Genomic DNA, 14,694 nt, shown 5'->3' with positions numbered 1-14,694 from the left:
TATGGGCGCTGGGTATTTCGTTCTTTAGGGCTTGCTGATGGGGTCCAGCCTGTGCAGCGGATGAGTTAAATGTTTCTGCCTGTAATCTAGCGCTGGGAACACTTCTGCCTTCAGACACAGAAATGATCCTGATAAAACCACAACCGACGCTTGGCAGCTCTGCCGCTTTTAAATACGAGAGCTGCGGAACAGTTACAGGAAAACTCTTAAAGCTTTTTACCGTTGCAAGTACATTCTTTTTGGCGATGGTAAATTATAATAGTGAATGGGAATTATCAAGTCAGATGTAAGGGAAGATAATTGGTGTTAGCCGAGGCCGCTCAGTGAGTACAGAGCGGGCAGGTGTTGCGCAGGCTCAGCCGCGTTAGCCCGCGGGGGCTGGCTCAGCACCCCAGCTCCGTTACTGGCCGTTCACGCTGCTCGTGGGGATGCAGCATAGTCCAGCTAGGCACAACCCTGCCATCCTCACCGAGCTAACGCTAACGATGTTATACAGAGGACGTGACTATATGGACTTCTCCATGCAATGTATGAATTCCAAGTGCATACTGTCATTAAGCCCGTATTACAATTTATCATTTGTGCCAGCTCTCATAAAGCTAGCGGGATTCCTTCTGGCCATGCTATAAATGCACTTACTTTCTGTGAAAGAAATACAGAAAATTAGATGGCCGCTTTCCTAACAGATTTTGAAACTACCTTGAAATGTTCTTTGTAATACGGTCTTTTTCAGTCTTGGGGAAATTAAAGAATGCATAAAAGTTTCTGAAGAAATGTAATGATTGGACACAGTCCTTTTCTTGTCTTGTAGTACATCTATATTCAATATAATACTATTCAAAAAAAAAAGCCCAACAAAACAACCCACCTCAACATTTGATTCTGAAAGAGAATGTTGTATTTGGCTATATATGCCACAGTCACCGTTTAGAGCTAACAAAGAAACTGCTTCACCAGTAGCAAGCCTGCGCTGTAGAAATGTCACTGGAAGGGTTTAATAAATATTAGGAAAAGAGTATTTCTAAACAAAATAATACAACGGTTTGGGTTTTTACTGTGGTCTGCTGTGAAGTGCAGTGGCCAGCAGATCAGAGCTGCCTTTCAGTCACAGCAATTAGCAGTGGCTGACGGTGTCTTAGGATCCTTTTAAACTCCCAGGGCGGTATTGCAATGCTTAACACTTGTCCTAAATCTTTTTTCTATTAAATGTCTACCCAGTCCAACTTCATACTACCAGATGAAGCCACGAGCAGGAATGTGACATTTCAGTGTAGACTTAAGCAACCCAGTTTCACAATTTATTGTAATTGTTCGTAATTAATTACCAGTGTGTATCAGCTCTGCAAGCGGAGAGCTGGGAGAAACAGCCGAAATAAGCGGCTGAGCCTCCAACTTCAGCTGGAGCTTCCAAAGGGTGTTAAGGAAGGTGGTGACCAATACTGTTCTTCTGGAAAAGCTCAGACCAAATAAGAAAGTTTACCCTATGATGTTTCTGCTACTTTTTTTTTAAAGAAGAAAGCCAGTGTTAAGACCATCCTGTGTGTTTTTAAGAGAAAAAAAAAAATGAGTTTTGAATTCAATTGCATCTTCAGATTTACTAGCTTTTCAGCATGGTAGCTGTTCAGCATTTTATGCTTTTTTCCAATGGAACTTTGTTTTCTTTTCAGTCTTTTGGTGTCAGGGCATTAACTGGTCTCTTAATTTTAGGGCTTTTGTTACTGCAGGTTAACGAGAGCGAAAAGGAACTGTTGTGTATTAATGACTGGTTTTGTTTACAACCAAGTTCTAGTGAGTGAAGTCTTCAGACTGGGAGTTCAAAAGCAGGTTCTGTGTGAGGTGAAGCCAGCTGCAGCCCTGGTGGACTTTACAATTGAGTTATCTTTATTATAGGAAAACATTATTGCTGTGGAAATAAAATCCTCCTTTTGCTTGGAAAAGTATAGTAGCCAGTCATCTTTGAGCCCACTGCAGATAAGATACAGCGAACCAATGAACCTGCTTGTGAAGTTTTAAACTACTTATAATTTAGCATTTGCATTTTGTATCCTGAATAGTTGCAGTAATTCCATCTTTGCATTTCATGTACTCAGTTGACAGCCGCCTGCTTGCGCTTCTGGATTTCTTACATGCTTTCTCTTTGAGGCTGGCAAGCAAAAACGACTTCTGAGAACCCATTAAAGAAGTGACCCTAGGTACAGCGACTTCCAGGGAGAAATCTGTCGTAGCAAGCGTTTCCTCACCTGTGTTTAGATAACCCTTGCCACCACCAGCACTGCTCCAGTTAAGGAGCATCACTGGTCACACAGGTACAGCCCAGACGTTCGTTAAATAAGCAGGACTCTGGTTCTGACACAGTTTGTACTTGCAAAAAGAAACCAGTTAATACTTCTCCCCAGACTCCCATCAGATCGCGTGGGACAAATCCTGTCACTCGTGAAGGGTTGTTTCCCCCCTGTATTTTTGCAGTGTATAATCACGGTTTATAACTCAAGCCTCAAAAAGTGATAGTGGTACTTAAACCTATAGAAAATACCAAGCATCTTGTTCTGTCCCACAGAAAGAAACTCCACGTATGTCGCTACCTGCTCAGTACTAGTTGTTAAGTAAAAAGTCATGGAATGTTTTTTAATACCTTACACCTGCTTTGTTTATAAGGTCATGGAATGTTTTAATACCTGACATCTGCTTTGTTTATAAGGGAGTGAAAGACGCTGCCATCCGTCGCCTCACAATAACCCGATCGAGCTTTAATCTTACGTGACAAGGGGGGTTGGTTTATCTTTCGTGTTACAGCTTTCAGTGACAGAAGGTCTTATCAAAGTGTCCATAAATAAGTTTTCGTTATCTTTTTATCGGGTTAGTCAATGCATAGCTATTACTTGTCCAACTTTTTATAATCACCTTTTACATATACAGGGAAGCTTATTCAAGAAACTGCAGGTGAAACACATAGAAAGGAATCCACTGCCCCTAGTTCTTCAGTGTTAAGTATTTGTTATCACAGTAACTGTCTTGACTGGCCTTTTTTAGAACGAAATTATTAAAAAAAAGCCCAACTGTGTATTTTAGGACTAGCGATGTCTTGCAGATGCCCTGCCTAGACCCCCCAGAATGGTACAATTGCTGCGTTACATCAGCAGCGGAGCTGTGAGCCCGTTAGCCACCTAATGTTTACCTTGATCTCTAAATCTAATTTTAAAAGGGAATGCAAAAATAAAAGCTAATGCAAGCTACTGTAGATTGACCAAGAGAAGTGGAAGACATTTAAGTTTTTAACAACTGTATTTTAGAAGTGCATGACCTGATGAAGTCCAGTCATGCGGTGTTGTTTGTACCGATGTATGTGATGGAAATCCTTTTCATGTTACACTGTTATCCAGCATTGTAATGGCATCTACAAGTTCAACTACTGAATGTTTTGCATTTTAAAAGCCTTAATTGTTTATACTGTATTAATGTGTTTTTAAAGCCTATAAGGAAACAACATTTTCCTTGTAAATTGTTAAAATAATTTTCAACGCAAATAATTTTCAGAGAAGTCCAGTTCTGTATCTTAATACCCCTTTTTGTTTGTGTACCACGAAAGAAAAACTGTTAAATTCTGTTACCTTTTAAAAAATGTCTCCAGTTATCAGCCTCTCTTATAGTTTGTCTTTACCCTATTGAGATATATTTTGGTTAAGTCTTCTGAAATTCATTGTATGTTAATAAATTTAAGTGAGCAAACTTAAGTATTTCATTTTGGTATTTATGTTCTTCCCTAATAATAAAGGTTGAATGAAATCACTAAAAAAAATAATATCTTGCTCTGGAAAAGGATAGACTTCTGTTATCTAAATATTTTATAAATTCAAAGGTTTTGGCAGTATTTTCAATCAGGTTTTCCCCCTTATCATCCTAGTTGTTTCAAGATTTTAATTTAAGTGAAATATCTACACATGCACAATCACATTTTCATTTAACTGAGCAAAAGAAGTCAGGAAATGTTATTTATACCTTTTAAAGTTGGAATGCACATTAGCCCTGTTCACTGCAGGCAAGATACCAGGTCACATATCAAAGCTTTAGTTTTGTACCTCTCTGTTAGCTTTGTCTTTTAGAGTTATAAAATTTCATATTTCCCATTTGATCCATTAGCTGCTATAAATTAATCTTATGGCACCTATTTAATTTGTATGTATTGTCACACCTGATGAAGTACAGACTGCGGCCAAATGGATATGTACTTTTTAAAATGCATTAACTTGTACTTTCTCTTGGAAACTCCTGCAAAAACAAAGTCAGTACATTGAACTTCTTGGATTTTTCTTGTTCAGTAAGGACTGAACAACAGAGAAGATACTAAATGCATCAAGGTAAGGTACTGGAGGAGTGGGTCCTGACACACTTGCTGATACAGCATTTTGTCTTGTGAATATTCACAAAGGATTAATTATAGAAAAATGCTGTTATACCAGGTTTTTCCTCTCCTCCCATCTTTCCTGAAAGGCTACTTACTCAACAACAATTTAGTTTAACTTATTTTCTGCTACTTTAATTCCTCTGGAACACTGCAATACTTTGCAGTTCTTCCACACAGCAGAAAGACTGTAACTGAGGTTGGCAGAGATCCACGTGCAACATCAGCATGTTCTTACTGGCTCTTGCCTTAAAATTCACAATATAATTCTCTAAAGGACAACCTGGACCAGTAAAAACTTCCAGCTGTTACTCAAATACCACTTTACAAGCTCTGATGTTCTGTTAGCAAGGGCCTCTGATAATTTCTGTAACTGTCCCATCTGGTAAAACTGTGTAGTGGATGAGATTTGCTTTTTTTTTTTTTTTTTTTTTTTTTTTTTTTTTTTTCTCCTTTCTTTCTTTCTTTGCTTGCTGAAAAGCAGCATTTTAACTAGATACTTAATGCTGACGGGGGGACAGATGGACCTGGGCCTGCCTTGCTGCCCCTTCTGACAGGGCCTGCTCAGGAGAGGTTTAACGTGGGCCATGCAGTGCTTAACGGAACAGAAGGGTTAAAAACATGCAGCCCTTTCGCTTCAGATCACATCGGTGTGTGAAGGGGACGGTGTGGATAGGATCCCCCAGCCATTGCAAGCAAAGTTCATTTCTGGCAGGCTGGTTTAAAAAAAACAGCTGTATCAAAGTTCTGCCAGAGCTTCGCTGAGCATTGAGAACAAACTACAATTATTTCTTCAGGCCTCCCATACGTGTTCTTGTCTTTTTTTGGTACTAATCTTTCTTGTGCTATCCAGCTTGCTTCTAGATTTCCAGTTCAGTGATAGTGAAGGAGACAAAGCAGCTTTAGTTGGAAGCTGACGGCACCTCCGCTTTGGTTTGCCGTACCAACGGGTCTGTTTAATTCTGTCTTCCTTCCCCACAGACTCTTTCAAAGACTTACTAGAAGCTATACAGAATATGAAGGTTTATTTCAAAAGAATACATTTGCAAGAATACACAGAAATGCACTCAATGTAACAGTACCTTCTGCAAAAATAGGTTACATAATACCTGGTAATGAAAGAACAATCTTATTTCTCTACAAATTAGAAAGCAGAGATAATAGCCTGGACAACCTTCAAAATGGAGGTTATAGTTGTGTATGTTGTGAGAAGTAGCTAACTTTTAAAGCATGACACCACAGAGCTAATGTTGGTAAATCAAACTACTAGCACACAGCTGCGAACTATTTTATACAGGATTAACAAATATTTTGGTTCCAATTTGTTTTTATGCAGCTCTAGTGCCTCAGGGAAAATGCTTATCAAAGATACACAAAAACTATCCAAAATTACAACGTAACTATTAAAATGCCTCCAAAATTGAGAGGAAAGTAATCGTGTTAAATTAAAAAAATTTAACCAGGACTTCCAGACAAGATTTCCTGTTTTTAATCAGAGAAAGTTTACAAGAGATTTCAATAAGTTATCTTGAAACCAAGCGGCTGTCGATCTTAGAATCTTCGTGGAGGTCCACCTTTAAATGGCTTAAATCCTGAGCCACTTCCCCTCTGCATGGAATTGCCTGTGATCTGTACAACTCTATTAATTGGTGATGAGTTACTGGAAACAAAGGTTTTAAAAAAGTGTTAAGTTAATCAGGATCTAAACTCTGGGTGCACAGGTAAGAACATTGAATGTAACGTCTCGTACCCCTCAACCGTTAAACTCTTAAAAGAGACTTGAAACCATGCAAGAAGGGAGTCGCTGCGAGAAGTCGCTGGCTTCGGTGTGGCTTGGCAATGCTGCCACCAGCAACGCAACTGCTGTGCGGGCACAGGAAGGTGGGTTGGGATGTCGTGCAGCAGCAACCCCTCCCCAGGAAGCACCGCTGCTCGCACTGAGCCCAGAACACTGCCTACACCTAACCGCAGCGTGGAGAGCTCAGTAGGGAACCGAGAGGAAGGAGTAGGTTTTGTACCTTGTGTGTGGAGACATCATGCCCCCTCCTCCACGGCCATCTCCCATTCTCCTCGTGTCATGATACCCGCTTCCTTGAGAACTAGGTCCATGCCATTCTTTTCTTGGTCCAGTTTCACGACTGTGGCGTTCAACAACGTGTCTGTCCTCGTTATAGTGCTGTAGGAAAGCGAGAATCGTTTTCAGAATGAAAAGGGGTATTTTATCAACAGGAAACGAGCTCTTCAAGAAAGTGAAGCTTACACCTTATATATGTAACACACAAAAGTCAGGCATCTTTAAGACTTCCGTCCACTGGCAGCATAAGCCATGCTTACGAGAGCCCTGTTAACTCTAGATAACTGATTTGCAGTAATGACTGTGTGGGTACGCAGGGAACAGTTACATGAACTCACACTTCACTCCCAGTTCCCTCCTGCTCTCATATAATCACCGACAAGCATGTACTATCGAGCTACAGAGAAACAAACACTCTTTTTTTAAAAAACAAAATGCTTCAGGATCTAGTAGCATGGAGCAATTCAGTCTGTGGACTTTAAAAAGTCTTAGGGAAGGTTTTTCTCAGTAGCATGTTACATATTACAACAACAAATTGCACGGTAAGTAGCAGGCAGTTAAGATCCTGAAAACACAGGGTAACAAGAAATTCTCAAAAGCCTGATCAGTAATTCATTCAGGTATTGTTCTTATCTACGTGAAAGATAGCAGACATAAAAAGAATCGGGTATGCTTTCTGGAATTTCGTGGCTTATTAAAAAACCCAACAAAAAAGAACCTTTAAAATAAAGAAAACTAACTTGAAAATAGCCAGAAGGCTTGCTAATGATTCGTGTGATGCTATACGGTCATTTTTCCAGTGTGATTTTTAAATTTTCCAGTCTCTCACTCATGCACACAAACACAAGAGGATGACTCACTTGTCCTCCACCTCTTTCTCCCATCACGCCTCGTTCTCCTTCCCTGCTTCCATACCCAGAAGCACTGCTCCGGCTACCAGGAGGTGCCCCTCTCACGTGTCCAGACACTTCTCTTCCCGATCGATCTGGCCTCTCGCCTCTGTAAAAATTGCTTTTATCAAAATTTTGGTTTCAGTGTAATAGAATTGGTACCAAATCACAGCACATGCAGACTGCAAAGTTTTCTTTTTGTTTTGCAGGTTGCTAGCAACTTGCCGTTAGCTTCGTAAAAACATTCTTTTAGATCTACGTGGCGCTCTAAATAATTACAGCTCATGTGTTACTTGTTTACATCTACATTCTTGCACAAAAGCCTCCTTACTACTACGTGTTGCTACACATGGTTAAGAATAGACGGCTGGGAGGCGGTGCCACATTTACAGATGAGGTAACATGCGAACCCTACACACAGGTTTTTTTCTCATGCTTTTGGAAAGTGACTTTGCCATTCTTTAGGAGGCAGGGGTCTGTTCCCCTTTACACATCAGTTCTTGAGGAACGGCTACTATGCCTGATTCTACAAGAACCGGTACCCTCGCTAGTTTGCTCGTTAGCCAGCAAATTTACCTGCCATCCCGTTTGTCTGTGCTTATGCTTCCCTCACTCTTCCAATTTGTTTGCCTAGGTGGATTTGAACCAGTCTCTCTTGGATGTCGACCGTGTGGTATTTCAGGTCTGTCATGAATTATCACTGTTCTTCTTTCGTCTCTGTCTCCTCGCACCTCTCGTCTGTCTGTATCTCGCAGTTCACTTCTTGGCTGCGGTGGTTCGTTTCTCCTGGACTCACTGAAGTTCTTAGGATATCTCTCAAAGCCTGGCTCTTCTCTTCGTGCTGTTGGGCGAGTCTTTTTTGCTTCACCTTGATTTACAAAACGTTCTCGCCTAAGTTGGTAAAGTACAAAGAAGTCATTTGCTTGTCTCCCATTTTCCCATTTCCCTGCACATCTAAGCACATGCGTGAGTATCCAAAAATATTATTCATCTTTATATTAATGTTTATTACAATATAGGTGGTACGTCTCTCAAAGATCCTTCCCACCCCAAATTACATTGATTTCTACAACTGTCATTTTGAGATCAAGTTCTTACAGCCTGTTTAACATTTCTTTATGCATTTATCTGTTCGCATTTTGGTCAGTATAATTTAAGCAATTGTAGAGCCTCCTTTTTGCCTAGTATGACGCAGAGGAAATGCTTGATTTCCTGAGTCAGCTAGAAAATACAATTCTAGTTCATTGCAGCGTAACAGTAGAAGACCACATATCTGTAGCTTCTGGACTTCTACTTTATAACTGGTTATTGGAGATGTTGCATGGAAACATGAAGCTGGATCTGGAACCAGCATCTACTGCACAGCTGCATGGATTCTGATGAATGAATTGTTCAAGTAATGCTCTTGAGTCTCATTAAACCAGTCGCTTCTAGCCTTGCCCCTTAAGGAGGTAAGTTACAAGTAGGACAGATGTAATCCGTTGGAACCTACTTATGACTAGATGCAAAAGAGGAATAAATTGCAAAAAATCTTTCAAAATGTCACTCAAAAAAGACCATCAGGCTGCTCGTTTAAAGTCCTCAGAGAAAAGCAGACCAGATTCCATGATACAAACAGCCAGTCCTGAAGACACAAGAAGTTCCAGGACTTGAGGCCTGGAGTGTATTGCAGCAGAACTGTATAAAGCCTTTAGCACCATTTTCAATTTTGAACAGTTAAGAGCAAAATACACAGAGACGCTGGCAGGCAAATACCTGCCCCATTATCTAAACTCACCTATCAAAAGATGATGATGGAACAGAAGAACCTTCTGGATATCGTCCCCGTTCTCTGTGATCAAAATCGTTAAACCTGTTCTGCTGGCGACTATAATCTGAACCATGACCAAAACGTGCATCTGTATCAAGAGCCATCTTTTTATTTTCATTCCAGTAAGGATCATCTCTCCTTTAAAGAAAAAAAAAAAAAAAAAAAAAAGAACCTTCATCAGTTACATGTATCCAAATCAAGCCCTAATAAGCACAAAACTGTTAAGAGTCAGTAATCCATTTTTAAGATGCTCATTTGGAAAGCCACTAACACAAGGTAGACTCTTAAACAGCAGTGGGAGTCATTTAAGAAAGAAAACCTGAAACATCCCTCTTTTTGAAGTGCAAATTAAAGTGAGAAAATATCCACAAAATATATAATAAAATCTAATGTTTAATAATCTAATCTAATAATAACAGTATACAATGTTGGGCAGTTTAAAAAAAAAAACCACTCAACAAAACAAAACCCCAACACACACATCACTGTAGCAAAATTTTGCCTTGAAAATAACCTAGGAAAAAAAAAAATCGCCCTCTAGAAAAAACAAACAAACAAACTCCCACCACAAAACACCCACACATCAGAATAGCCTTCTCAGCAAAGAATAACGTAGGGAACATCGCAGCCTTGCTTATTCGAAGCATTCAGCTACAGTCTCTACGATAAGAATGTGAGATACTGAAGTCTATCAGCAGCAGCCTTGAAAAATGAAGCTGTCCTTATCCCCCTGGTGAAGAAATGTCCGTGTTCTGCTACTGTATCTACCATGACGACTTGCGTTTACCTCCCGCTGTACCACTGATATATCGATTTTAGGGCTGAGGTCTCTGTTCTCTTCATATAAACAAATAAAGACGGAAGCCAGCTGAATTCGTGTGGCTCAAGCAGCGAATCATACACGTCGTCAGCTTTGATAAAGCCATCACACTGAGGTCCTGAACCATCCATTTACCAGAAAAGTGAATTCTTCACGAATTAGAAGCAAGAAATTTCAGCCACTAAGGCAGAAGAACAGTTTTTTCCTCAGCAAATGCACTGAACTGCATTATGCTCTTTTTGTACACTAAGAATTAATTCATGGGATGCTTCTCTTATTTCAAAACTTTCCTTCTACAGATAAGGTATGTTTCATGCTGGGTATAAACTGCTGTCAAAACCAAACAAATACCAGAAATCCAGTTCTGTGCAGACTTGCTTCAGGTACAAATGCGTTTTCAAGTCTGACACAAGGCTGGTAGCTGTTGCCTTTCACTCAGCACTGTAAAACAAGGGTTTGAGAATTAGTTTACCTGTGATCTACATCACGTGGACGTTTCAAAGAATTCCTCTTTTCCTGTTCATAACGAAGTTGCTGCTGCTGTCGACGGAGCTCCTCCCTTTCGCGAGCAATACGCTCTGCTTCTTTTCGACGTTCCTACCGTGAAAGGGAAGGGTGAATAAGCACAACAAACCAACCAGCCCTTTATTAGAGATACCAACAGAACAATTAGCAAGTATAGGGAATTAATACTCGATAGTTTTCTATTAAAGGCTATCGGCTATAGTTAATCCTTCGAGAGCATCTAAAACTAAAGACCGTAAGGAATACTTCTCTAACAAAGCAGACGAGATCTGGAGAAGCTATTGGACATCAGACAGAAGCATCTCCAGGTAATTTCTTGTATTGCTGCTGTATTTGTTGCCCAGAAACACATCTTATTAGGTTTTGCAGTGACATTCTCTCAGAAAAATCCAGAAAAATTATGGAAGACTAGCCTAGGCAATATGATCTGCTGTACTTCAGTGTTAGAGGCGGACATACATAGCCACCGCATAAACCAGCAGCAAGAGCCTGCCATCAAAAGACAAGTCAAAGTCAAGCAAAGAGCTAAAGGTTACTGCTGTTGTAGGCTGTGAATTATGTAACGTTTGGCTGGTTCTTTTGTGGGCTGGGTGGAAGGGTGAAGAGAAAAATTCACAAGTGTGAACTCTGTAATACTCCCAAATGATACTGCACTACAGTCAAACTAAAGACATACACACCTGTTCAATACGAACACGTTCTCTTTCCAAACGCTCCCGTTCCATCCTTTCCCTCTCCAGTTTTTGCCTTTCAATTTCTAATCGTTCCCTTTCTCTCTGCAAGCATTCTTCTCGTTCATGCATTATTCTTATGCGTTCTCTCTCACGACGTTCCCTCTCGGCAATTTCTCTTCGCCTAAAGAAAAAGAAAAAAAGGTAGCAGAAACTCATCTGAAATTTTTTCGCATCTAAAACTAACATCACCTTTGGCATAGATATGAAATAAACTATTTGAGAGTAAGCTCTGGACAGAAGTCCTGGTATCAGAAGTCTGCTCCTTTAGCCCCATGTAGCCAAACCAGCATATTCTACAGAACCATTTAAGCAGACAGCAGATACTAGGAAAAGTTATATCAAGAACCATCATTCTTGATGTATTTTATGCTGGATTCATATTTCTATGTTGTCAATCTGACAGACAATAATAACAGCTTAGCTAAGAATATGACTTGGATCTTAAAAATAAATGCTATTTTAGCTCACCCTCTTCAATGCACTTATTGTTTTCTGTCCAAAAATAAGACAGAACAATATACCCACTCTGGATTTGCACAGGTTAAGCATACTTCTCAACAGCTTCATTTTGCTTTCTTTTTCCCACCTCCTATAGTAGTTTACAGGAAGGCGGAAAGGCACTTTCTCCTTTAAGCTTTATGCTTGCTGGGAATTCCTTTGTTTGTGGAAATCCAGCCAACAACAGAAGCCATTTAACTATCCTTTACAAACTTTTGGCCATAAGAAAAGAGCAGAATAGAACAGTGTAGCCATTTAGTCCTTTTATTTAAAGGGACAAGATTGTATTATGCTTGGTTTGTCACTCAGATATACAAAAGTTCTGTTTAAAAACAGCCAACCAACCCCAAACGCTATTTCTGGCCACATGTCCTAGTCAACTTCTCATCTTTTCAAGAAGAAACCTGACATGCAGTAACACTTACGAGACAAGCCTCCCCCCCATCCCCAACAGACACTAAGCTATGTGTGTACATATAGAGCTACTAGAAGATTAAAAAAATTTGGAGTCTGTTAATTTATATAAAGATACTGTTAGGTAGGTAGAGTCCCAGACTTTAACATCTGAGTAAAAGGCTTGACAGAATGCATTCTGATTAGATTTCTAAATATAGTATCTGATCAATTAATGTATAAAATAGCCTTTAGCAAAAAGTTGAATTACTACCTTCGGAGTTCAACAGCTCGTCGTATTCTTTCCAATCGAACCATGTGTTCTCGCAATCTCTGTTCCTTCATCTTTTCAAAAGGCAAGATATCCTTTCTACCCCTGTATTCCCTGAATTTCACTTTATCTTGAATAATACGCTCTTTGTTCCTCAATATCTGTGGCTATAGATAGAGATTACAATGGTTATTTCAGAAGTCTCATTCATTTAGGGAGATTTCTGGATGCTGTGTTCAAGTATCATTAACTGCTTAGCTATCCCAAAGTATACAAAGCTTCTATCTAAGCTTAACAGTTTGTGACAGTTTATTGACTGTTCAGTGAAAATATCAACTGTAAGGTATTAGCAAATCAGATAAGGATTGCATCAGGTCTATAGATACTTACTTTATCAAACCTTCCCCTTCTAACTGTCCTAGTGTGGCCTTGGTCTCCTTTTGTTTGGTCTAAAACTACAACTTGACCTGGGCTTTTACCACCTAGGGAAGGGGGGGGGAGAAAAAAAAAAAGAAAAAAAAAAGAAAAGAAAAAGAAAAAAGGTTTAACACACACGCATCCCTATTTGCCTAGTACAGATTTTCCTTAGTGAAATTTCTACTAAACTGAACAGTTACTGGTAGGAGAAGCATACCATCATGTCTGTAATTAAGTAGTAATATAAAATATGGAAGCTTTTACATCAGCTCTAAAGCAATACATGTTACTGGAGTCTAAAAAAACCAGGTGTTTAATTCTCTGGTTTCCAGTAAGAGCAAGAACACGCCCCCAAAACAAGTCAGACACACATATTCAACAGGACGAAACATGGCTATATTGCATACTTATTCTTTTCTTTTCTTCAGTTTTTTTAGTGGATTCTTGATTGGGGCCACTCGCTCCATTATCACTCTTCTCATCTTTACCTTCTGTTTTCTTGCCTTCTTTACTTTCTTTTTTTTCAGATTTCTCAGATTTCTTTTCTTCTTTTTTGGTTGACGGAGTTCTTGTTAGGAAAGAAACCACAAATGTAAAGACGAAAATCCAACGTAAAGGTTTTTCACAACTTCCTAAGACATGTGAAGTTTCTTACTTGCTGGCTTTATCACTTGATGCTGTCTTCTTATCTCCCATGCTTCTACCCGAACCAGATTTCTCATCACTTTCCTTCTTCAACTCCTTTTTGGAGGGATCGCCTTTTACCTGGATTTTTTTTTTCCAAAAGGGAATAGGTTAATACAGATTCTTGCCTAAAATGGGCTATTTGGGGAAAAGTTTTCATCTTATTAAACCTACTTTCTCAACAGAAATTTGTTGTCCGTGCAGCTCTGTTCGATGAAGGTGTGCTATACATCTAGCCACTTCTGTACTAGAAGACATTGTTACTATGCCGTAACATTTTGCCCCTGGGCTTCGTGCGTTTGTGACCACCTTAGCACCAAGTACCTACATAAACAGGTAAAATTTACATTTTGAGAGACACATGTCGTAAGGAAGCGATGGTATTCCAATAATATTTTTACCCTAGTATATAAAAAACAAACCAAACAAACCCTCCCACCCCACTAGAAAGACTTGACACTCCCAAGTTTTTAAGAGCATATAATTCCACGGGAAGCTGCAGCTTTGAGCACTTTATCCCAACTTTCACATCACGGCACATTAATGTTGATGTCCTGTTTTTAATAGTCACAACCTCAGGCACATCATCTAAACGGCCAGTTGTGACAGAAACACCACTAATCTGGATTTGACAGTTCATCCCTGACAGATGAACCCCCACAAGAAAGTCAGCAGCTGCCTATTACTGGCAGGAAGGTATAAGCGGTATTACATAGTAACTTAAAAAAGGAGCCAATTCTTCAAAGGCATCTAGCAAATGTGTCAGTTAAGCAATTTTAGTAACCAGCTCTGACACCTGCTTCTTGAGAAAGCATTAAGCTTTGTGTTCCTGCTCATTGCTAGAATTTCTGTAACTACTGCAGCCAGTCTCCTTGGTGTAGTCAGGCTCTAATGCAACAATTTTATCTTTCTAGCAGCCTGTAACGGTACACCCATTTAGGAAATAAATATTTCCCAATTAATTTAAAAACTGGGAAGCTAAGTAAATGCAGGTACCAAGCACGTTTACAACGAGAGCAGGCAAAGAATTGGAAGTTTTAACAAAATACACACTCAGGAACATTCGTGAAGGCATTAAATCATCTACTAAATTAATTAGAAAACTCAGAGATCCAATAATCAGAACCCATACTTGATATTCACAGTGCTAAGGTTGTAACTCGTTCCCAAGATGCAATA

General features: G+C 39.6%; 1 protein-coding gene across 9 annotated transcripts in view; it reads right to left on the bottom strand.

Moving 5' to 3' along the window:
- SLTM (SAFB like transcription modulator) overlaps positions 1-14,694 on the bottom strand; it is a 37,174-nt gene that overhangs the window by 5,226 nt on the left and 17,254 nt on the right. For 3 of the 9 annotated variants that reach the window (XM_080396601.1, XM_080396606.1, XM_080396603.1), the window contains exons 10-21: positions 13,690-13,839; positions 13,487-13,596; positions 13,239-13,399; positions 12,805-12,896; positions 12,418-12,581; positions 11,199-11,373; positions 10,466-10,590; positions 9,141-9,311; positions 7,940-8,254; positions 7,334-7,484; positions 6,418-6,575; positions 5,408-6,059 (exon numbers count right to left, since the gene is read on the bottom strand). In XM_080396601.1, the coding sequence (XP_080252727.1) occupies positions 5,951-6,059; positions 6,418-6,575; positions 7,334-7,484; positions 7,940-8,254; positions 9,141-9,311; positions 10,466-10,590; positions 11,199-11,373; positions 12,418-12,581; positions 12,805-12,896; positions 13,239-13,399; positions 13,487-13,596; positions 13,690-13,839 (1,881 nt within the window). In that variant the 3' untranslated portion in view covers positions 5,408-5,950. Of the gene's footprint in view, positions 1-5,407; positions 6,263-6,417; positions 6,576-7,333; positions 7,485-7,939; positions 8,255-9,140; positions 9,312-10,465; positions 10,591-11,198; positions 11,374-12,417; positions 12,582-12,804; positions 12,897-13,238; positions 13,400-13,486; positions 13,597-13,689; positions 13,840-14,694 lie in introns of those variants that run through there. The other 6 variants (XM_080396604.1, XM_080396609.1, XM_080396605.1 and 3 more) reach the window with 4 other exon arrangements.

The sequence above is a fragment of the Falco punctatus genome (assembly GCF_963210335.1).
Source record: "Falco punctatus genome assembly, chromosome: 7".
Classification (NCBI taxonomy): Eukaryota; Metazoa; Chordata; class Aves; order Falconiformes; family Falconidae; genus Falco; species Falco punctatus.
Note: the sequence above shows the minus strand (reverse complement) of the source record. Positions and strands in the feature narration are given on the sequence as shown.